Source organism: Phaseolus vulgaris, chromosome 11 (assembly GCF_051622355.1).
Source record: "Phaseolus vulgaris cultivar YP4 chromosome 11, ASM5162235v1, whole genome shotgun sequence".
Classification (NCBI taxonomy): Eukaryota; Viridiplantae; Streptophyta; class Magnoliopsida; order Fabales; family Fabaceae; genus Phaseolus; species Phaseolus vulgaris.
The window spans coordinates 49833177-49855498 of NC_143508.1; the positions used below are offsets into that span (position 1 = coordinate 49833177).

The 22322-nt window shown below is 35.0% G+C and overlaps 1 protein-coding gene across 2 annotated transcripts; it reads left to right on the top strand.

The window, feature by feature from the left end:
* Positions 1-228: 228 nt before the first annotated feature.
* ABO6 (DEA(D/H)-box RNA helicase family protein) lies at positions 229-21806 on the top strand. Of its 2 annotated transcripts, none has more exons than XM_068623509.2 (19): positions 229-627; positions 1057-1211; positions 1343-1430; positions 1528-1764; positions 2794-2889; positions 3686-3874; positions 4066-4225; positions 4321-4451; positions 5462-5632; positions 6617-6889; positions 7985-8179; positions 10461-10664; positions 12178-12247; positions 12350-12498; positions 19399-19707; positions 19818-19877; positions 20308-20460; positions 20559-20669; positions 20849-21806. In XM_068623509.2, exons 1-19 carry the CDS (start codon positions 385-387, stop codon positions 21329-21331), a joined length of 3477 nt encoding a protein of 1158 aa, XP_068479610.2. In that variant the 5' UTR covers positions 229-384; the 3' UTR covers positions 21332-21806. The 2 variants fall into 2 exon arrangements, with proteins under 2 accessions (XP_068479610.2, XP_090153087.1); XM_090296961.1 differs by having other exon boundaries at positions 334-627; positions 4052-4225.
* Positions 21807-22322: the final 516 nt, after the last annotated feature.

Below are 22322 nucleotides of genomic sequence, written 5' to 3' on the forward strand. Positions count from 1 at the left end.
ATCTCTTCTGGTTTGTTGCTATGAGTTAACATTTTATTAAAAAATGAAAAAAATAAAGAAAGCTAAGTTTTATTTATAAAAATAATGAAATTGATAAATTTAATTAAAGGATGTAATCTACATTACTAAATTAATCTATATTTATCTAAATATAAATTTTCTCAAGTTTACGTAATTGCATTAAAAAAACCTTATATTTTGCCTTTTTCATTCGATTTTCATAAACGGGTAGTCCGACCCAACCCTAAAACAACCCAAAACTTAAAACGATTCGGGTTGAAAGAGTTCGACCCGACGAATCTCTCTTCTTCACATTTCAAACACCATTGCGACACTCTTGGGCGTGAAGAGGTTGCAGAGCAACACCGCAATGCCTCTACAACGATGCGCAATTCAAAGTTTGCAGTGTCACTGCTCATAGCACGTGCCAAGTCCCTCCAACTTCACCATCACACTTGTCACTGCGTCGCTTCTTCTTCTTCTCCTACCTCAACCTCACTCTTCAGGTTTCTCCCTTCTTCCATACGAAACGCGAAGTCCGTCGCCGCCACGCGCCTCTTCTCCAGCTACTATTCCGTCGAACAGTTCTCCGATGATGAATACGAATGTGACTTTGAGAACCAGCAGGTTCTTCTTTCTCTCTCTGTTTTTTTTATATAAAATTTTATTGTTTACGGAATATGTTTAGATGTTTCACTTGTGGTTTTGGTGGAAGTGATTTTGGTTTTGTTTAGGTATTTTAACTCGCTTTGCGTGTGGTTATTTCAATATGTTTTGTTTGCATGGATTAAATTGAAATATAATGGCTAGAATTTAATGGATTGCTGAAGTTAAAGATATTTAAGTACCTATTAACTGGTTATGGATATGTTTTGTACAATAAAAATAAATATGTTTGTTAAGAATGCTGAGGCTTTTCAATGGAAAATGGAATTTGATCAAGGTTCAACTTGGATAAAATTGAAGCTAGTTTGCTGTATTCTGTAGGTTCTGAAAACCATGATCAGCTCTGGTAACAGGGCTACTATTTCTGAGAAAATGTAATGGTTATTGTAGGTATCGTCTACGGTGGCCAATGTGGACGAGTGGAAATGGAAACTCAGCATGCTGTTACGCAGCGAAAAGGACCAGGAGATTGTATCAAGAGATAGAAAAGATAGGAGGGACTATGAACAGATAGCTAACCTTGCCAAAAGAATGGGGCTATACAGGTAAAAAATAATAGACTTTTACTCATGCCTTGTGAAATGAGAAAAAAAAAGAGATATTCAAACTTTTAAAAGAATCTTTGTCTTATTGTTTTCAATCAATGATTGGTGTTTTTGGTTGTCATAATGCACAGTGAGTTGTTTGGAAAGGTGGTTGTTGCAAGCAAGGTGCCTCTTCCCAACTACCGTCCAGATTTGGATGACAAACGTCCACAAAGAGAGGTAATAACTTGGTTACGACTGTGGGTAGAAAACTTCAACTTGTACTAGGATTGGTTGTATCCTAGAAAAATAATTCTCCTACATTCCATTGTCACAGGTGGTTATTCCACTAAGCTTGCAAAGGAGGGTTGAGGGTTTGCTGCAGGAATACCTTGATAGACTTCAGTTGAATTCTGCAAAGGCAACTGGCAGCCTGGATGATGTGAACTCTGCCAATGAAGTCAAAGAAATAGACATGGATGAAAATACTGATTCTTTTGTGGATGAATCTGTTATGGAAAAGGTTCTCCAGAAGAGGAGTTTGAGGATGCGCAATATGCAAAGAGCTTGGCAGGTTTTGTTTGATTTCTTGAATTTTCCTGTTAGATTTTTGTTTGGTATCACACATACTTGAATTAGTCACAATTAAGAGTCTGTGACTGTTGGGTTTATTTTTGTAATTTGTTAATTTTCTTTTTTGTTCTAATTTCATATCAAAATTATTAGTTTGTCTGGGTGGTTATTCTAACTTAAAATGAAACTATAGTTTGTCCTTGCATAGATGATATCTTATACACAATTACACACTCACTGAAGATTAAATGCTACAAGGAGACTAGGTTCCAATTTTTTAGGTTGTCCAACAGCCACTGTTCTGCTGTTTGTTGTACAGTACTTTTTGTAGCATGTTATTTGTTTGCCTTTGTTTTGTTGTGTATTGGAAGAAGTAACAACTTTCCTTTAAAATCAGTTACTTGCTCATAAATGATACTATTGCTGTCTTCCTGGCTGAGATCACTTGTGTGTTGAGAAATGGAAGAGCTTAGTATTAATTGCTATTCAAATTTGAAAATCCATGATTTATCTGAAGGCTTACCAATCAGATATTTGCATGTTCGTATTAAAAGCTTGCAAATGAAGTTTGGAGTTGGTTGATGGTATGCATGTTTTCTTTTAGCAATCTTACAAACAAATAATCATATTTTCGTTGTTTTTAAAAATGCCCTACTTCTATGAACGTAGGATATTTTCATGCCATTAAGAACTCTAGAGCCAAATAGTTAAAAAATGGTTGTGTACATGATGCACACACAGAGAGTCAAGATGCAAGTTTGTATTGTTGCATATAGCTCCGCTGATTCTTGGTATATGAGTATGGTACATGTGGTTTCTATATGTTTTATTGAGTCTGCATAATGGGCTTCTTACATTATGCCTATATTTTTAGCCAACAAATATTTTTTAGTGAATTGAGATTGTCAAAAATACCATTTATTTTACTTATGGATGTCTTTGTAATTCTTTTTAATAAAGTTGAAGGTTCTTGAAATAATTTGCATATTTTTGGCTTTAAATTATGTATGTTGTACTTCTTTGTGTATAGGAATCACCTGAAGGCAGGAAGATGCTGGAATTCCGGAAATCTCTACCATCGTTTATGGAAAAGCAAGGTTTACTTCAAGCTATAGCACACAATCAGGTATGCTTGCTAATTGTGTTTCATTATATGTCTGCCAGGTTATCTATCAGCACATCTTTAGTACTTTGAACCTTGAAAACCAAACACTATGGAGTATCCATAATCCCACAAGGTTTTAGGACATCATTATAAAAACTAAACAGATAAGAACTGAAGAATGAAACTGGACTTTGACACTTAGTATAGTTAGATTTGAATGATCTAAAATCTAGACCAATTAGGTCTTTGTCTACCAAACCAGTATCACCTGCAGCTGTAAAGTGGGTAAAATTAAGCTGAATTGGACTGAACCAACACTTAAAATACAGTAATAGGTCCTTGAAATCAGCACTACACCCTGTGGAAAAAATTGCAATGAAAGGCACATCAAAATTAGACCACCTTTTCTTTTTTTGGTATTTGGGTGTTTTATTGGCCTTTTCATGCCCTGTGTCAAACATGTTTTAAAATTGATTTATAATCATTCCTTTGTCCCCTTCCTTGAATGATAGTTTGGTATTTTCATTTGACTTAAAATTAATAAATGCTATGTACTTAATATAATATTTCACAATGATGAGAAGGCTTGTGGTGATAATCAGGTTACTTTTAACAGCTCTACAACCTCCTTATAATTATGCCATTTTATTGAATTTTACTAAGTTAAATTCAACCCCCTTATTCAAATCGTGCTAGTAATTTTCAGATCAAATATGTTATCACTGTATTGTTTTCACTATGAATGAACTGAATGAATGAACTCAGTTGAGGTTATGTCTTCATAATTGAAACCTTATTTTGATGAATAATGATGTAGGTGATAGTTATATCTGGAGAGACTGGCTGTGGTAAAACCACTCAAATTCCTCAATATGTATTGGAATCACAGATAGAGTCTGGCCGTGGAGCATTTTGTAACATTATTTGCACGCAGCCTCGAAGGATATCTGCCATGGCAGTATCTGAGAGAGTGTCAGCCGAGCGGGGAGAACCTCTTGGTGAAACAGTAAGCCCCGCATTTCTGGAAATGGACCAAAACTAAGATACATGTAATTGTAAAGAAAACTTAGATGCACATATTCTTAGTCATGAAGAAAATATAAGATTCATAAACTACTCTTTTGCTTTTGAATGGGATTTTAAAATTGGGAATATCTTTGTTCTTGCTGCTATACCACAACAGAGGTTTTTTGATAGGTTGGCTTCAAAGTTCGATTGGAAGGAATGAAAGGGAAAAATACCCATCTGCTATTTTGTACCAGTGGTATATTACTTAGAAGGTTGCTGAGTGATCGAAATCTGAATGGTGTAACCCATATTTTTGTGGATGAAATTCATGAAAGAGGCATGAATGAAGGTAGTTTCCTAACTGACAATCTAATATCAGTTATTGCGCTAAAGAAGTATCTAAGAAGACTTATGCTTTCCGCCGTTGGTTTGTGTTTGTCTCAGACTTCTTATTGATTGTGCTAAAGGATCTGCTTCCACGGCGTCGGGATTTAAGGTTGGTTTTAATGAGTGCCACCTTGAATGCTGAGCTTTTTTCAAATTATTATGGAGGTGCTCCCACATTTCGAATTCCGGTAAGATGATCCTATAGTTTTTAGTTGAGTTTTTTTTTGTGTTGACAGTTGAACTTAAATCATTCCAAATGTTAGAAGCCCATGTATATGCAATTAAATGTTTGACATTCAAATTGTTGTATGCTAGGCGGGAAGGTATGTTAGTGATTGGTTGGATGACTGTACATGCAGTTTGTGTGTCCAAATTTGTTCTCGATCTTTAATGCATTTAAGACATTTTTTAAACTGCTATATATTCCATTGTGAGGCAAAGTTTAGAATGTGGTTAGCTTATCTTCCTATGGCCACAAAACAGTTATTAACATAGTTGTCAAACTCATAACGAATCACATCTAGGATTGTTTGATCAATTTCTGAAATGTGAATGAACAGTAACGCATGGTATGATTCAGCCTGAGTGCAGTGCCCCACATTGTGGATATTGGACCTTACTTTTGACTTTCTAATTGCCAAGGACACTAAAATGTTATCTGGTGATGTCATTCTTCCCCTTCTTAGCCTTAATGGTCTCATAAAGTGACTACATGAAACCTATATCTCTGAAGGACTAGAAAGAGTAACGATAAGTTACTTATATGTCATATATTTTGAGTGAGTGGGTTTGAAGCCTTGGTTCCAGAAGAAGGAAAATAGAGCAATAGAATTGTCAGATATGGTATATACAGTGAGTGATTGTATGAAGACCTGCTTAAGATGAATGAAAGCAAATCACTAGAATAATAAAATAGGTTGCATTCAGTAAGGCTTCTGCAGTTTCCTTTCCTTTTTTAACAATGTTTTTTAGCTTCAGTTTCTCTGATGATAATTGGTGAAAGAAAAGGAAATAAGCAACAAATTGTTGATAGTTTTTGTTCGCAATGTTTATTAGATGCTATATCATATACATGCAATGTGTCAACCATTTCATGCGATAGATGCTTGTTTGTTGTAAGCTTTTTTTTTTTTTCTGTATTTTGCAATGTTTATTCATAAAACAATGTGGTTTCAATTGTTTTGTTTTCATTGCCCAGGGTTTCACCTATCCTGTTAGATCTCACTTTTTAGAAGATGTGTTGGAAATGACTGGATACAAGTTGACTTCCTTCAACCAAATTGATGATTATGGTCAAGAGAAACTGTGGAAAACACAAAAACAATTAGCACCACGGAAGAGGAAAAATCAGATCAATTCTCTTGTTGAGGTGTGCTGCAACCTTAAAAATTTGGCTATTAATATTTATGTACAAGTTCAATTGATGCTTAAGAATCTCTCTTCATGATTTTTCTGTGCGTTTCTGCAATTGTGGAAGTGAGAAATGTTTAGTCTGAAAATGTACTGTAAAATGTTTAGTAGACAGCTGGCACAACACACTCACAACTATCCACTGTAAGGAAAGCCAGAAGCGGTTTACAATATATCACTTACATGCTACGGTTCTTTTCAATTGATATTAGATCCTATCACCATGTCCGCCAACACTAAATGAGTAGTCTGGGTTGTTGGGATGTTGACATTCTCTTATACATTTATCTTATTGACGTGATAGCAAAGTTACCACCCTCTTCATTCTGGTTCGGTTTCCTTATCAATATTTCAGTGCATTGAGCCATAGGGAAGGAGATGAAAAAATTGAATAATGATAAGGAAGGAAGACAGAAAGAGATCGTCCATCCTCTCAATTATGGCTTATTTTGGTGCTAAAACAGAATTGTTTATTCTCAATCTTGGCCATCAACATTTTTTTTATCACAACAGTGATGGCATAGAGTGTTTATATTTTTAATTGCATCTATGTTTAACTTCTGTGTTGCCCAAAACAATGTAGATACTCTTTTTTGGCTTGAGATTGACTTTCCACCCAGTATATTGATCTATTTATAATCAAAAGAGTTAGATAGGTGATAAATAACTTCAGCTATTTTCAAGACAACAATTCAATTATCACAACTTCCTAAGATACATTGAACCTGGTTAACTACTAGGAAAAGTAAGAAAGATTAATTGCTCCTATTTCCAGGAATAAGTGGTGCCTCTTGTGCAATTGCCTCCTATTTTTTAGTAATATTCTGCAGTTCTCTGTTATCTCTAAAATGAGATGATGTGACTGGATATTCCTTGTTTGTCTTAGAAACTTAAGCTGAATTATGTTGGAAAAATGATCTTTTATTTTCATACTGTTGAACAGGATGCTCTTTCAAAATCAAACTTTGAGAACTACAGCTCCAGGGCACGTGATTCAATGGCATCTTGGGCACCTGACTGCATAGGGTTTAATCTCATTGAGGCTGTTCTATGCCATATATGTCGGAAGGAACGACCAGGTGCTGTCTTAGTGTTTATGACGGGATGGGAGGATATAAGTTCCTTAAGAGATCAACTTAAAGCACATCCTCTTTTAGGAGATCCCAATAGGATTCTACTTCTAACGTGTCATGGTTCAATGGCAACTTCAGAGCAGGTTGATTATTTCCTTTGTTGGATCCTTTTGGTGCTATTGTATCTCCATTTATTCGTGAACATTTATTTTTTCTCTTTATGTGATCTGTATTTGTGTGTGATTAACCTATCATGTCTTTTGGTTGGGAACACATTGAATTTAGTCATTGATTGGATTATTTTATGTTTTTCTTTGAAATTTAATTATATAAAGTAATAATAAATTATAGGATTTACAAGGAAAACAAGTATCTCCTTATAGGATTTACATTTACAACCAATTTGTTGTTAGGAACCAAAGTGGAAAATAGAGATAAAAGAAGAATGATATCATTGATTGAGTGAAAATGTATACAGCAAAGAATATTATCTCCAGGCATTTCACATTTGCTCTTCACAAATGATTTCTCCCTTCATGAATAAAATACCAAACCCACTCTAATCTAATGTCTTTTTTATAACCATTTTAAAACTATAGTGGACTAATTGACTATCAACTGCCCTTATTTAGCTCTCATTATCCTTAACAGTTTTTGGATAGGATAATAAATCGTATTATGGAAAAAAGGGAAAATAGATTAGGAGGAGGCTGGATACGAAGAAAATAGCATAAATAAATAAATAAGGATCCACTTATCATTTTGTATCTTGTTATAGGATAGGCATATCACATTATTAGAATTTCTAGGTTCAAAAGCAAGTCTTGCTATATATATTTCTGGGAATGCCTTCTTAGACCTTGTCATTAATTTGCAGTTCATTTTTCTTGCTCTCTTATTTGAAAAGTTATCTGTTGTCATGTACTTTTTTGTTATTGTTGAGAAGAGAGAAACTAGGTATATGATGAATTCTATGTGTTTAAATTACTACTGAAGTATTCATTTACAGGGGAGATAACATAATAACGGAATATTCAGTTACTCTATTTTAGGCTATTAACATAAATATAGAATCAATCTAATTGATCATAAATTAATTGATGGTGTAGACAGTATTGAGTTCTATGATGATAATAGAATTTTTTTTTTTTTTTATATTTTGCTGATAATTGATTATCTTTCCCCCCCTGTTATTTTGCTGATAAATAATTTAAAATCTTGCTTTATATTGTTTGTAGAAACTCATATTTGAGAAACCACCTCCAAATATAAGGAAAGTAATACTTGCTACAAATATGGCTGAGGCAAGTATTACAATCAATGACATAGTTTTTGTGGTCGATTGTGGAAAAGCAAAAGAGACAACATATGATGCTTTAAATAACACACCTTGTCTTCTACCTTCTTGGATATCACAAGCATCTGCACGTCAGGCAAGTATCTACATCTCTTAAGCATTCACTGTTGATGCTTTTTACTTTTGTAGTGTTCATGCTGATACTGATGCTCCATTCCCTACTGTATATACTGTTGTTATCTGATATTTTCCTATTTTTTTTCCTGGTAAATATTTATGTTGTTTATTTGAAAATAATATAGCCTTTGGTGGAGGACGGTGAATAGGAGAAAAGAAGAAAGTGAGAGTGATGGTAGAAGAGGGTGAAGAAAAGGTTCAAAAACCTTACTGTAAATTTAAAGAACACTTAAAAAAAGATGTTCCACAGTCATCTACCTAAACTGTCTTGGTGCCATGGCAGTGGTGGCTGAAAATGGAGAAAGGTGTGAAATTTTCCAGGTCTACCATATACACTCTTCTGCTCACTTGTCATAGTACTTAAAGAATTCTGATTTAGAGAATTTGGCAGAAAATTAGTAAACTGAAAAGGTTATTGTTGAAGTTCTGAATCTCTAAAGAGATAGGGATTTATGGTACGTAGAGAACTTATAACAGTTATTAACTGGAAAAAGCAGTTTTCACTAACTAATCAGGCTGAGCTGACTAATTACCTAGGAGACAAAGACATTTTACATAATGAACTAATAGAAGTTCTGTGTAAAATGTATCATTCCTCCTCAAACTCAGGGTGGTAGCTGAGAAGATCTAAGTACCCTGAGTTTGTCTCAGTGGAGTACACTGAAGCTTGCCAAAGGCTCGGTGTGAATGCCAACAGCTTGTTCTTGAGCTAGAACATAGGAAAGAATGAGTGACTTGTTAAGGACCTTTACTCGGACAAAAAACTTGTCTAATTCCATGAGTTTAGTCCGAAAATGAAGGACTGGATTATGGCTTAAAGCAATAGTGCTTCAATTGTCACAGTTAGAAGGCTGGAGTAGGAAGCTGAATTTGGGGTTCATGCAGAAGCAACTGGACCCAAATAATCTTCAGAGGTTGCCAAGGCAAGGTTCTGATACTCTGCTTCAACACTGGAGTGAGCAAGGGTTTTAGACCACATGAAACATGGTTTGGACCAAGGAACACACAACTACAAGCTCTAGATGTGGACCTTCTATCATCAACATTAGAGGCCCAATCAGCATGGCAAAATATTTGCAGAGTGAGAGGAAGACTAGTGAAAGCAGGCTGCATGGTAAGACTGAGGTACAAAGTACTACCGGGATGATAACAAAGAATCCATTTGACTGAGAGTTAAGAGTTGTCCTATCAATTGGCAGATCTTATTTACTGCATAGCCTATCTCTTGCTGAGTGATAGGCGTGCAATCAAGAGCACCTGCAATGGACCTGTAGGTGGCAGCATCATCAAGATAATCTGAACTATAGCACACCTTCCAGTTGGCAGAGGGGGGAGTATAAATGTTCTTCGCAGAGGCCATATCTTCTCTCTGCAGAAGATCCCAAGATATATTTAGTCTCTGAAGTACACCTTTTTTGGTGTTGTGAAGCTTAGAGAATAACTGATGAGCTCACATTGTGTTTTAGATTGAAAATGATGAATCTTTTCCCAAAATTGCCATGGGTGTTAGCAATCAATATGCTTGGACAAAGTCATGAAAGAGATCACAAGGCCAATGGATCTGGCCTGAGATGTTCCATTTGAGGTTGTGAAGGTGAGAGTACAAGGATCTAAATCCATGGAAATGGTGTCAAGCTCTGATTACATTAAAATTCAGAGATTTAGAGAATTTGAGAAAAAATTAGTAAACTGAAAAGTTTGTTATTGAAGTTTTGAATCTCTAGACTATGAAATCAGGATTTATGGTACATAGAGAATTGTTACCCTTTTTACAAGAAAACAACAACTGGCAGTAACTAACTCTGCTAAGCTGGCAAATTACCAAGAGTTCAAATACATTTTACATAATGAACTAATACAAGCTGTATGTATAGTATTGACAATTATTTGTTTAAAAACATGGAAAAGAAGAAATGTCAAATGAGGTTTTAGGGAAGACAATAATTGTGCTTATAAATTGGCTAATTTGGGTGTTGATAATCAAGGGTTTTGAATGAAAGTCCCATCATTAACAAGTGGGATTTCTTGAAGAGGAAACAAAGTGAAATTAACCCCTTATTTTTAGATCTTTATATTTTTGCTGCTTGCAAAATTCATCCTTTTTCTCGTCATTTGTCTTTTAAATTCTGAAAGTTGGGGGATGCTTTTTTATGCTGCATGTTCATAATCATTATTGTTTTTGCTATACAGTCAAACATGCAACAAATTGTCTTATTTTTTGTTGGCCTCTTTGGTTGCAGAGAAGGGGTAGGGCTGGTCGTGTGCAGCCAGGAGAATGCTACCACCTTTACCCCAAATGTGTTTATGAAGCCTTTTCTGAATATCAACTTCCTGAACTACTGAGAACACCTTTGAACTCTCTTTGCTTGCAAATAAAAAGTTTGCAGGTTGAGAGCATAGGAGAGTTCTTATCAGCAGCTTTACAGGCACCAGAGCCACGAACCGTAAGTGACATTGCTCTTTCGTTGTAATGTATATTTGTATAAATCTTATAATTTTTAGAGGGTAATTCATTTTTATAGAGAATTTAAAATGCTTAATGACTAATATACGGTTGGGACAGTAAATTTTAAAAGAATTAAAATTCTAGAAGTTCAAAAAAGTAATTTAATTACTGAAATTGTAAAATTTCAAATTCTACCTAAAAGGTATGATTTTGAAATTCTCTGTACTGTTCATCTCTTAATTTCTCTCTCTTCATACTCTCTCCATCGTTGAGATGTTGAGATGTTGAAATCATGTGTAAAAGTTAGTTAAAATTACACCTTCACTAAGTTTTTGTACAATGCAAATTTAACCAATCTAGCCATGATTCTTAAGGATCCTGTATAAAATTTTTCACATAATTTAAATTTTTATATATATGTTATCTAATAATGAATATGTATATATATATATATATATTTAAATATCATATTATATATTAAAGTTAAGTGATGTTATAAATTTCTAAATAATTTTTAGATTGCATGAAATTGTGTAGACATGACATGATATTATTAACTAGAATATGAAATTCAACCATTGGATTAATTAAATTTGCTTTCTATAAAAAAGTTTTTAAAGGTGTAATTTAACTAACTCTTACACATTGTGTAAATGGATCTTGACCCATACACGTACAGACACATAAAATCTAGAAGAGCAATAAAATGACATCAGTTTAAGTTACACTACTATAACATTTTTATTAACTCTTTGTTAGATAGTTTATTTTCAAAACACTCTGTTGGATTGAAAGTTCCTATTATTTAGATGATGTCTACAAGAAATTATATTAGTCTAAAATTATTTGTTACTTTATTTTTATCCATCAAAATTGATATAATTTATAATATAAAATTCTTAGCATATATCCAAAAATATGAACTTATTAATTATCATTTTATTGTTGCTATTTTTTTTCCTAAAGTATAACACAATCAAGGTAATATGTAATTTCGATTCAACGGATAAATTATAAAAGCTAAAAAGGTACATTTATAGAATGTTATTGAAGGTGTCATAGTTGGTGTAACTTAAGCTGGTGTTATTTGATCTTTGTCCTATATTATTTACACACAACTCACACATATATATTGGATATAGTAGAAATTAAATTACCTTACCCAAATTGAAAATTTGAATTGTTTGCCAGAACAAAACATTTTTAAAATATAAGGAATTTAAATGAAAGCAATTTAGCCTCAAACCTTTGTTTTTCAGTATGAAAATAATGATATTGGCTTGGAGATAGGTGCTTATTAATATCTAAAAGGTGTTATGGTGTTGAGAAATTGAATATTAAAATGTTGAACTATTCGACTATATTTGTTAACTAAGTCAAATTCCATTTTCTGATTGTTTTTGAACTTGGACAAATGGAGAGAGCGCATCAATCCATTATTTAATTTCCTGCAGTTTGCATACATACATGCTATTTGAGACCTTGTGATTGATTGGGCTGTAATGGAACAGGTTCAAAATGCTATTGATTTCCTCAAGTTGATTGGTGCACTAGATGAAAAAGAAAATCTTACAAATCTTGGTGAGTCTATTTTTTCTGTACTATTTGCTTGGTTTTTCATGTGCCTATGAGTATTTTTCATGGTTATAAGTAATTACTTTGTTTCCATTTTCTTTCAATCAGGGAGTTTTCTCTCTATACTTCCTGTAGATCCCAAGCTGGGCAAAATGTTAATAATGGGAGCTATATTTCGATGCTTTGATCCTGTTCTTACAGTTGTAGCTGGCCTTAGTGTCAGGGATCCATTTCTTTTGCCCCAAGACAAGAAGGATGTGAGTCATCTCATTTACCTTTTTGTGCACAACTGATTCTAACTATGAGTTTGGCTATGTAGCAAAACAATGAATACAAACCTGTGCTTCAATATTTTATGACTAATTTTGGTAAATATTTCATGTACCAAATTCCAAAAGGTTAAGTTGTTAGGTCAATACATGATGAATAACTTATACAATATCCCTGAATGTGATTAAGCAAACGTTTAACGGAAATGGATAATCTCATTTTTAGGATGAATAGTGACTACAATAGTGTTAGATATATTGAGATTTGTAAATAAATATGTTGAAAATCTGGAAATAAAATATATTATTGTAATAAATATAGTTTATAGGCATATTATTTGTTGTTTAGAGGAAATCTTATATCCTCCATTCATGTGTATTTATTCTATAGATCTGTATAAACCTTTACCTGTGCAGTATTTAGAGACACAATTTCAATCTATCTATGTCTCTTTTCTTTGTTCTAACAAAATAAATTAAAAATGGCTTCTCATAACTGAGTCTAATGGTGCATGCAATTTGTTAGATGTAACGGGCTTAGCTCATACGTTTTGTATCTTTCTTATCTATAAATGCATAACCGTATGTGTTCATTATACACAAAAGATTAATCTTGTACTTTTTTTTACTTTATTTTCACATGGTATCAAAGCTAGGTTAAAATCATTTCCTTCTTGGTGAACCCACTTTGTTCATTGGTGATTTTTTTTTTTGCCACATCCATTGCTTCGCTGCCACCACGGTTTGGACCGGTGACACCTCTGTTTAGATTGTCCTGGCTAGGCAACCCACACGTCACAAAGATTGCTACAATCAGAGCTCTGATGCGCCCTTGTGTGCCTCTCCAAGCAGCGTCACCGCCACTGTTTTCCGTAGCGCGTGGTGACACGTCTGACCCTTTCCGATTGCGAGTACTATCGCTTAAGAGTTAGGGTTATGTTGATCATCTTACCTAGAGTGTGGCCATTATTGTTGAAAATGAGATTTCCCACTGGTTGAAAATTGATGCTTAATTATGCATTGTTTCAAGTCTACTATTCACTTATCTTTAAAAAAGTATTTCGTGCTTTGAGACATGTTCAAAAGTTTGGGAATAGGCCAAATTATTGTATACCAATGATACTCAATGTCTTTATGGTGTTTGTCACAATCTCTTCAATATTATTTCCCCTAGATGTCTTGATGGTACAATGGCTGAATATCTAGGTAAAGTTCATGCTCTTCTTCGCGACTTCAATGAGTTATTGCCTCTTGCCTCCCATTCTTTCTAAAGAACTCGAGTAAATGTCAAAGTTCTTCATGTTATTGGTTTTACATGGACTTCCTGATGATTATTCACTTGTTGGTGATCAAATTTTGGGATCCCCAGTTGTACCCAATTCTAATTCCACTTTTTCCACCCTTTTACGAGTGCCATCTAAGCCAACCAATTATATACTTGCTTTCGATAATGACTCTTCCCCTCTGGTATCTCAACATGATGATCGCTATCACCCTCGCAAGTCGGGCAAAGGGCGTCACAAGTGTGAACATGTACAAGCTAGGCCACAAAATTGATAGTTGTTATGCCTTACATGATAGTTCTCCTGGATCTGTTGCAGTTGTTCAAAAGCGCTCCTTTGCAACCATCTACTTTGGGCCCTACTTCAGCTGATAACTCAGGACAACCTTCTATTTTCAATGAAATATGTCAAATGGTATGAAGATCGTCAGAACACTAGTTCCACTGCTTTGCTTCTATTGCACACACATGTACATATTTTTCTGGCCTCACTCCCTCCTATTCTCTTGGTCCTTGGGTTATAGACTCAGGTGTCGCTGATCGCATTACTAGTAACAAATATTTTTTCTCTTCTCTGTCTACTTCAGGTTATTTACTTTCTGTTACCATGATCATCAATGTCTCTAGGGTTTCATCACATGATGTTGGTACTATTCATCTTCCTTCTTTATCTATTGATAATGTTCTTTATGTTCCTAATTCATGTAAAATATCATGTTGCATAATCAGGAGAATTATGTTATAATTAAGTGCAGATTCCATTTTATATTTATTAGGACAGATTTGGTAGTGATTTGATTTGATTTGATTTGTACAACTTTAAACACTCATTATTTCTGGCTTTCATTGTCTATTATTTCTTTCTTTAATTAGGTTGTAAAACAGTCTATAAATAGAGACTGTAATCACATTTGTAAGATATCTCAGAAATATATTTCATCTATTTCTTTCCACTTGGTATCAGAGCTCCTGATCTAGGAGACTCTGCTTCCGCAATTTTTTTTTTTAGCCTTCATTGCTGTAATCATTTTCCTTGATAGCCTTCATTGCTGTAATCATTTTTCTTGACAGCCTTCATTGCTGCAATTATTTTTTTTTGTTGGACAGCCTTCATTGCTGCAACTTTTTATTTTCCTTATCCTTTCTCCATTGATCACCACCACCACCTTGCACCATTGACCGTTACTGCCACCGCCATTGACCACCGCCGACCACCACCACCGACCACTACTTCCGTCGCTCGCCAGAACTGCCACTGCTCGCCGGAAACCGCCACCGGAAAATTTTTCCGGCGGATTTTTTTTTTGTGCGTGAACAGGATCAAATTTTGCCAATCTGAAAAAAGTTGGTTTTGAACTCTCATGGACTCCCTTAGTAAGCCATCTAGCTATTGTTCCTTTACTATGAGTGGTAAGAGTTCTAGTTTTTTATCCTTTAATGCTTCTAGTACTGAAAATATCTGGATTATAGACTCTGGTGCTACTGATCATATGACACCTCATTCCTCTTTTTTTTCATCCTACACTACTTTATCCGGTAAGCCATATATTACTGTTGCTAATGGTTCCACTACCCCCATTAATGGTTGTGGTAACATTCACCTTCAACCTTCATTTCCTTTAAAAAATGTGCTTCATGTTCCCAAACTATCCAATAACCTCTTGTCTATTCAAAAGATTACCCAAGATTTAAATTGTGCAGTGGTATTTTTCCCTTCCCATTGTGTTTTTCAGGATCTTGCCACGGGGAAGACTATTGGAATTGCTAAAGAGCAGGGCGGGTTATATTATTTACAACATGAAGAAAGTAAAAAGGGTGCTAGACTACAGGCACACACTTCTAATTTTCAGCAAGGTCGTGAATCTTGGTCATCCTCTCAAATATGGCTTCAACACAGACGTCTTGGTCATCCTCCATTTAGTACCCTAAAGTCCTTATTTCCTGTTTTATTTACAAAAGTGTCTGCTGAGTCATTTCATTGTGATGTTTGTCAGTTTGCTAAACACCATCGGACAACTTTTCCTCCCAATGGTAATAAAAGTTCTAAACCTTTTGATCTTATTCATTCAGATGTATGGGGACCTTCACCTATTCCTAATATCTCGGGTGCAAAATGGTTTGTTTCATTTATTGATGATTGTACTCGGGTTACTTGGATATTCCTCATGAAAGATAAGTCTGAAGTTTTTCACTTGTTTGTAAAGTTTTACAGAATGATTCAAACACAATTTGAAAGTCCAATTAAGAGATTGCGTTCTGATAATGGAAGAGAATATGTGAACCAAAACCTTTCCAAGTTCCTTGAGGAAAATGGAGTTGTTCATGAATTAACCTGTGTGGACACTCCTCAACAAAATGGGGTTGCTGAAAGGAAAAATTGTCATCTCCTTGAGGTTACTCGAGCTTTACTTTTCCAAACATCTGTTCCTAGATCTTACTGGGGGGAAGCAGTCCTGACTGCCACTTATTTGATTAATAGATTACCCTCTCGGGTTTTAGAGAGTGTTACTCCTATTCAGGTTATGACCACATTCTATCCTTCTATTCCCATGTTGAATAGTCTTCAGAATCGTGTCTTTGGTTGTCCTGCTTTTGTCCATGTTCATAGTCCTTATCGGGGTAAGTTAGATCCTCGTGCCATCAAATGTGTCTTCATCGGTTATGCCCCCAACAAAAAGGGGTACAAATGTTATCATCCTCAAAGTCGTAAAGTGTATATTTCCAAAGATGTCACCTTCCATGAAACAGAGTCTTTCTTTCCTAGTTCTCAGCTTCAGGGGGAGAGTATTCAAGAAGCTGAGGACCTTGAGTTGCCACCTTTTCCTTTGTTGCAGGATTTCGTTCTTAGGGAGGATGACAAAGACCCTACACCAACATCATTACCAGAGAAGAATAATGAAGACAAATATTTTGGAAAACAATATCAGCGAAGGCAACAAGAACCCGTCCTGGTCGAACAGCAACTTCAATTGTCTGAACCGGAGGTAAGAACTCATACCAGTGAGACTCTTGAGGACACCTTAAATACTGCTTTTGAACCTAACCTAAATGATTTACCTATTGCCTTGAGAAAAGAAAAAAGATCTTGTGCCAAATATCCTATATCCCAATTTGTGTCTACAGAAAAACTTTCTATGCAGCACCAGAGTTTTCTTTCAGCTATTGATTCTATCAAAATCCCTTCATCGGTACAAGAAGCCTTAAAAGATGAGAACTGGATTCGAGCCATGAATGAAGAAATGAGCGCGTTAGAAAGGAATGAGACTTGGGAGATTGTAGAGAGACCAAAAGATAAGAAAGCAGTGGGTTGTAGGTGGATATACACAATTAAGTATAAGTCTGATGGCACACTCGATCGGTATAAAGCAAGGTTGGTTGCAAAAGGGTACACTCAAACCTATGGGATCGATTATGAGGAGACTTTTGCTCCAGTGGCAAAAATGAATACCGTCAGGATTATTCTCTCCCTGGCAGCACACTTTGGTTGGGCAATGCATCAATTTGATGTTAAAAATGCCTTCTTGCATGGAAGCTTGGAGGAAGAAGTATACATGGAGATTCCACCTGGTTATGGTATTGTTAATGAAGGGAATAAGGCGTGCAGACTTAAGAAGGCCCTATATGGTCTTAAACAATCACCTCGTGCTTGGTTTGGAAGGTTTACTCAAGCTATGGTATCTTTGGGGTACCGACAAAGCCAAGGTGACCATACTCTGTTTATAAAACATTCTCAGAATGGTAAACTCACTCTACTTTTGATCTATGTAGATGATATGATTATTACAGGTGATGATGAGATTGAAAAACAAAATTTGAGGGAGAGACTAGCTGCTCAATTTGAAATGAAGGATCTTGGGAAGCTGAAGTACTTCCTTGGGATAGAGGTTGCTTACTCGAGACAGGGCATCTTTATTTCTCAAAGGAAATACATCCTTGATCTTCTCAAAGAGATTGGTAAGTTGGGTTGTAAGCCCACTGGAGTGCCAATAGAGCAAAATCATAGGATTGGGAATGATGAGGAAAACCCAAAAGTGGAGAAGACACAATATCAAAGACTTGTGGGAAAACTCATTTATCTTTCACACACTAGGCCAGATATAGCCTATGCAGTTAGTGTGGTTAGTCAATTTATGCATGATCCAAGAGAAAGACACTTGCAGGCAGTAGATAAAATTATTCAGTACTTAAAAGCCTCTCCAGGAAAAGGATTGCTATTCAAAAAGGGGGAAAACTTATCCATGAAAGTATATACTGATGCTGACTATGCAGGATCGATTGTTGATAGGAGATCCACCACAGGGTACTGCATGTTCTTGGGTGGAAATCTGGTGACATGGAGGAGCAAGAAGCAAAATGTAGTTGCAAGATCAAGTGCAGAGGCAGAATTTAGAGCCATGGCTCAAGGGGTGTGTGAACTCTTATGGATGAAGATTATACTTGATGACCTAAAAATAAAATATGAAGCTCCTATGGGTTTGGCATGTGATAATAAGTCCGCTATCAGTATTGCACACAATCCGGTTCAACATGATCGAACAAAGCACGTAGAGATAGACCGACATTTTATTAAAGAGAAGTTGGATGATGGTCTTATAGCCACTGAGTACATCCCTTCAAGACTCCAATTGGCAGATATGTTTACTAAGAGACTTTCCACAAAACAATTCGAAGATCTTACTTGCAAGTTGGGAATGATAGATATACATTCACCAACTTGAGGGGGAGTGTTGCATAATCAGGAGAATTATGTTATAATTAAGTGCAGATTCCATTTTATATTTATTAGGACAGATTTGGTAGTGATTTGATTTGATTTGATTTGTACAACTTTAAACACTCATTATTTCTGGCTTTCATTGTCTATTATTTCTTTCTTTAATTAGGTTGTAAAACAGTCTATAAATAGAGACTGTAATCACATTTGTAAGATATCTCAGAAATATATTTCATCTATTTCTTTCCACTTATCATTATAAATAATGATTTGTGCAAAACAAATACTAACACTAACTGAGATAAAAGTTAGTGTTAGAGATAGAGACACTACAGACTCTTAAAAAACACAGTTACCTCCCTTCCAATTTGTACTCAAACCTTCTTCCGTTCTCTCTTTCAATCTGCTTCCTTCCCCCAACCTGCCTCTTGTGCAGGTTGTTACATTGCCATTCTCTGGGTTGATTACCAATCACATTCCCTTCATTCTCACAGAAACCTTCAGTCCCCACTACCCTTTCCCTTTTTTTTGCTCCACAACTTAGTGATCACTGTCTGCTTAACATAGTGACAATTAACTATGGGATGCATTAGAAGGTGTGCTCACTACTGTTGTTGGACTAAATTTGGACTTTCAGCTTAGAACTTGCACATTTTTTTTGGTTGGTTATGCATTAGTTATCACCTCACCCTAGACTTAATTTCCCCTTCATCTTGGTATCTGATGTTGTGATTCCCATGTACTACAATAGTAATAATTTGATATAAGGTGGGCCATATTAACTAGTCTTTGAACCTTTTCATTTTTTGTGCTATATGCCCATTGTCACACATTATTTTGACCAGAAAGGTTGAGTTTACACTTAAACTAACTAAGTATAGCTTGTTTTCAGTTAGCAGGGACAGCAAAGTCTAGGTTTTCTGCCAAAGATTACAGTGATCATATGGCTCTTGTTCGAGCATATGAAGGATGGAAAGATGCAGAAAGAGAAGGATCATCTTATGAATACTGCTGGAGAAATTTTCTCTCTGCCCAAACTCTTCAGGCTATTCATTCACTTCGGAAGCAGTTTAGCTTCATCTTGAAAGATGCTGGCTTGGTAGATGCGGATACAAGCATGATTAACAAATTGAGTCACAATCAGTCTCTTGTGCGTGCAATCATTTGTTCTGGACTCTTTCCTGGCATAGCATCAGTGGTGGTGAGTTATTTGTTTCGTATAATTTTTTTTCTCCGTAGTAAGTTTCACATCTAGCTTACAAGTTGAGTTTTTATCAGTTTATTTATTTAATTAGTTCTTCCTCTGTGCAGCACAGGGAGACATCCATGTCATTTAAAACAATGGATGATGGCCAGGTTTTATTATATGCTGTAAGTGACAGACGAATTTAAATTTATCGTATCACCTTCAATGTATAAAATTATGTCATATATAATCGTTCATATTCAATCCTTTTAGCAACTGATGAAACTTAGATATATTATGTTTTGAGTACTGTTCCATTTAAAATTAAAATTTCATCTTGGTAACTGCTGCCTTCATCTCAGTTATTTAAATCGGCAGTAATAATTACTGAGATGAAAAGCCAATTTAATTGGAAAATGATACGAAAATTACCTATGGTGTTATATCTGTCCTTTCCCAGTTAAATTTTTGTTGAGTTTTGCTCTTAAGGAAACATTGTTTTGTTTTCAGTGCCTGTTTTTTAGTATGTCTCCTTCGCTGTGGTTTATGAGATACCCTTCCCTGCCCCTATAGTATTCTTCTTCTCCTGATGGTTAGTTTTATCATTTTGACCAGAATTCAGTGAATGCACGTTACCAGACCATTCCATACCCATGGTTGGTTTTTGGCGAGAAAGTTAAGGTCAATGCAGTTTTCATCCGTGATTCCACTGGTGTATCTGATTCAATACTTATCCTGTTTGGTGGTGCTCTAAGTAATGGGATACAGGTGATTAGTTAATTGATTCACATGCTTCTTCCAGTAGATCATCTCCATGGATTTCAGTACATCACCCTTTTCTTTCTTCTCCCCTCTCATGTCTTTAGGCTGGGCATCTGAAAATGTTAGATGGATATGTTGACTTCTTCATGGATCCTAATTTAGCCGACTGCTATTTGAAGCTTAAGGAAGAGCTCGATAAGCTTATCCAGAAGAAGGTTAGTAGATATTGTTTCCTTGCAATACTATTCTTTGTTTACTGACCAAATATGAGAGGTTGGTGCATGAAGTTTGCTTTAACTTTTTCTAATAATGTTATTTTTAGTTGAACTCATAATGTTAATCTGTTATGATGGTTCAAGATAAATAAAACGATAATGGGTTTGTACTAATGCAGCTTGAAGATCCTAGCATTGACATTCACAAGGAAGGGAAGTACTTGGTGCTTGCTGTTCAGGAGCTGGTTTCCGGGGATCAATGCGAAGGAAGATTTGTGTTTGGTCGTGAAAGCCAGAAGCCTAGGGCCTCTAATAGGGTCTCTAATGATGAAAATAAATTCACAAAAGATGGGACAAATCCCAAGAGCTTGCTGCAAACACTGTTGATGCGAGCAGGACACTCCCCTCCAAAATACAAAACCAAACATCTAAAGACGAATGAGTTTAGGGCACTGGTGGAGTTTAAGGGAATGCAATTTGTTGGCAAACCGAAGAGAAACAAGCAACTTGCAGAAAGGGATGCTGCTATAGAGGCATTGGCTTGGTTGACTCACACTTCTGACAACAATCAGCATGAAGATGATAAATCTCCTCCCGATGTCACTGATAACATGCTAAAAATCCTAGGGAAGCGTAGAAAATCAAAGCGACGCCATGATTAACATTCATCCATAGATGGTTTAGGGTTATTTGATCCCATCCTTTTCAACTTAGATCAGTAGCCCAGCACCAAGCAAAACTTGTTGCATGATTGTGAATGGAAGGGATTTTAGGAGACATGGTATGTGATCCTACCAAGCCTTTTTTTGACTGAAATTTAATTTTTGTGATATTAGGCACTTTGCTTTCTCATTTCTCCCCTTTTTGGAGGGGTTGATATTGATTTAGGATAAATAGTTAATATAAGATGCTCGGTCCTGGCAGTTTTCTGGCGGTTAGAAGTTCACTGTATATTTAGCCCACCAAATTTTGGTATCATTCTGTACACCAATATTTATATATATATATATATCTTGTGTCCAAGACCAAGATACATAAAGTTGTATTAGTTTTTAGTTATTAGGTATTAGTTAGTAATGAAATGCCCTGCAATTTCTTATAGCAACACTCAATAAAATCAATATTTATGTTTTGGTGCATGTTCTAGTATATTATTTATAAAATTGATATTATTTTTGTTGATTTTAACTATAATTATTTAAATTAATACTGTTTAAGATTATTTTTATGATGTGGATAGTTGTAGGTTTTTGACCTTTTGATGAAACTCAATTGAAAAATTATCTCGATTGATAGTGGTAAAAAAATAATCTTAGATAACATTGATTGAAAGTTTTCCTAGTTAATATTTACGTCGATGAAAACAAAATCACTTTAAAAAAAATTTAATTCACGCCCCCAAACAATAATCTCTTCTTCGATATTGATAAAAAAAATCCTAAGTAATATAAAAAATATAAATTTTAACGATTTAAATCATAAAATAACTCATCTACTTAAAAAAATGCCATTCAACCTTAATAAAAGATTAATTATTCCGAAATTTTTTAATTTTAATCAAACCGATCAATCAAAATTGAGCTAATAAAAATAATAAAATTAACATATAAAATTTCAAATTCTTAATTCAGTCAATATAATTGTTTTAAATTT

Bases quoted from the DNA above. Each gene is read 5' to 3' on its own strand.
- ABO6 (XM_068623509.2), top strand. From the start codon at position 385: ATGCGCAATTCAAAGTTTGCAGTGTCACTGCTCATAGCACGTGCCAAG. The intron at 12,499-19,398 runs GTGAGTCATCTC...GCTTGTTTTCAG, and splicing joins TGCCCCAAGACAAGAAGGAT to TTAGCAGGGACAGCAAAGTC. The intron at 19,708-19,817 runs GTGAGTTATTTG...TCCTCTGTGCAG, and splicing joins CTGGCATAGCATCAGTGGTG to CACAGGGAGACATCCATGTC.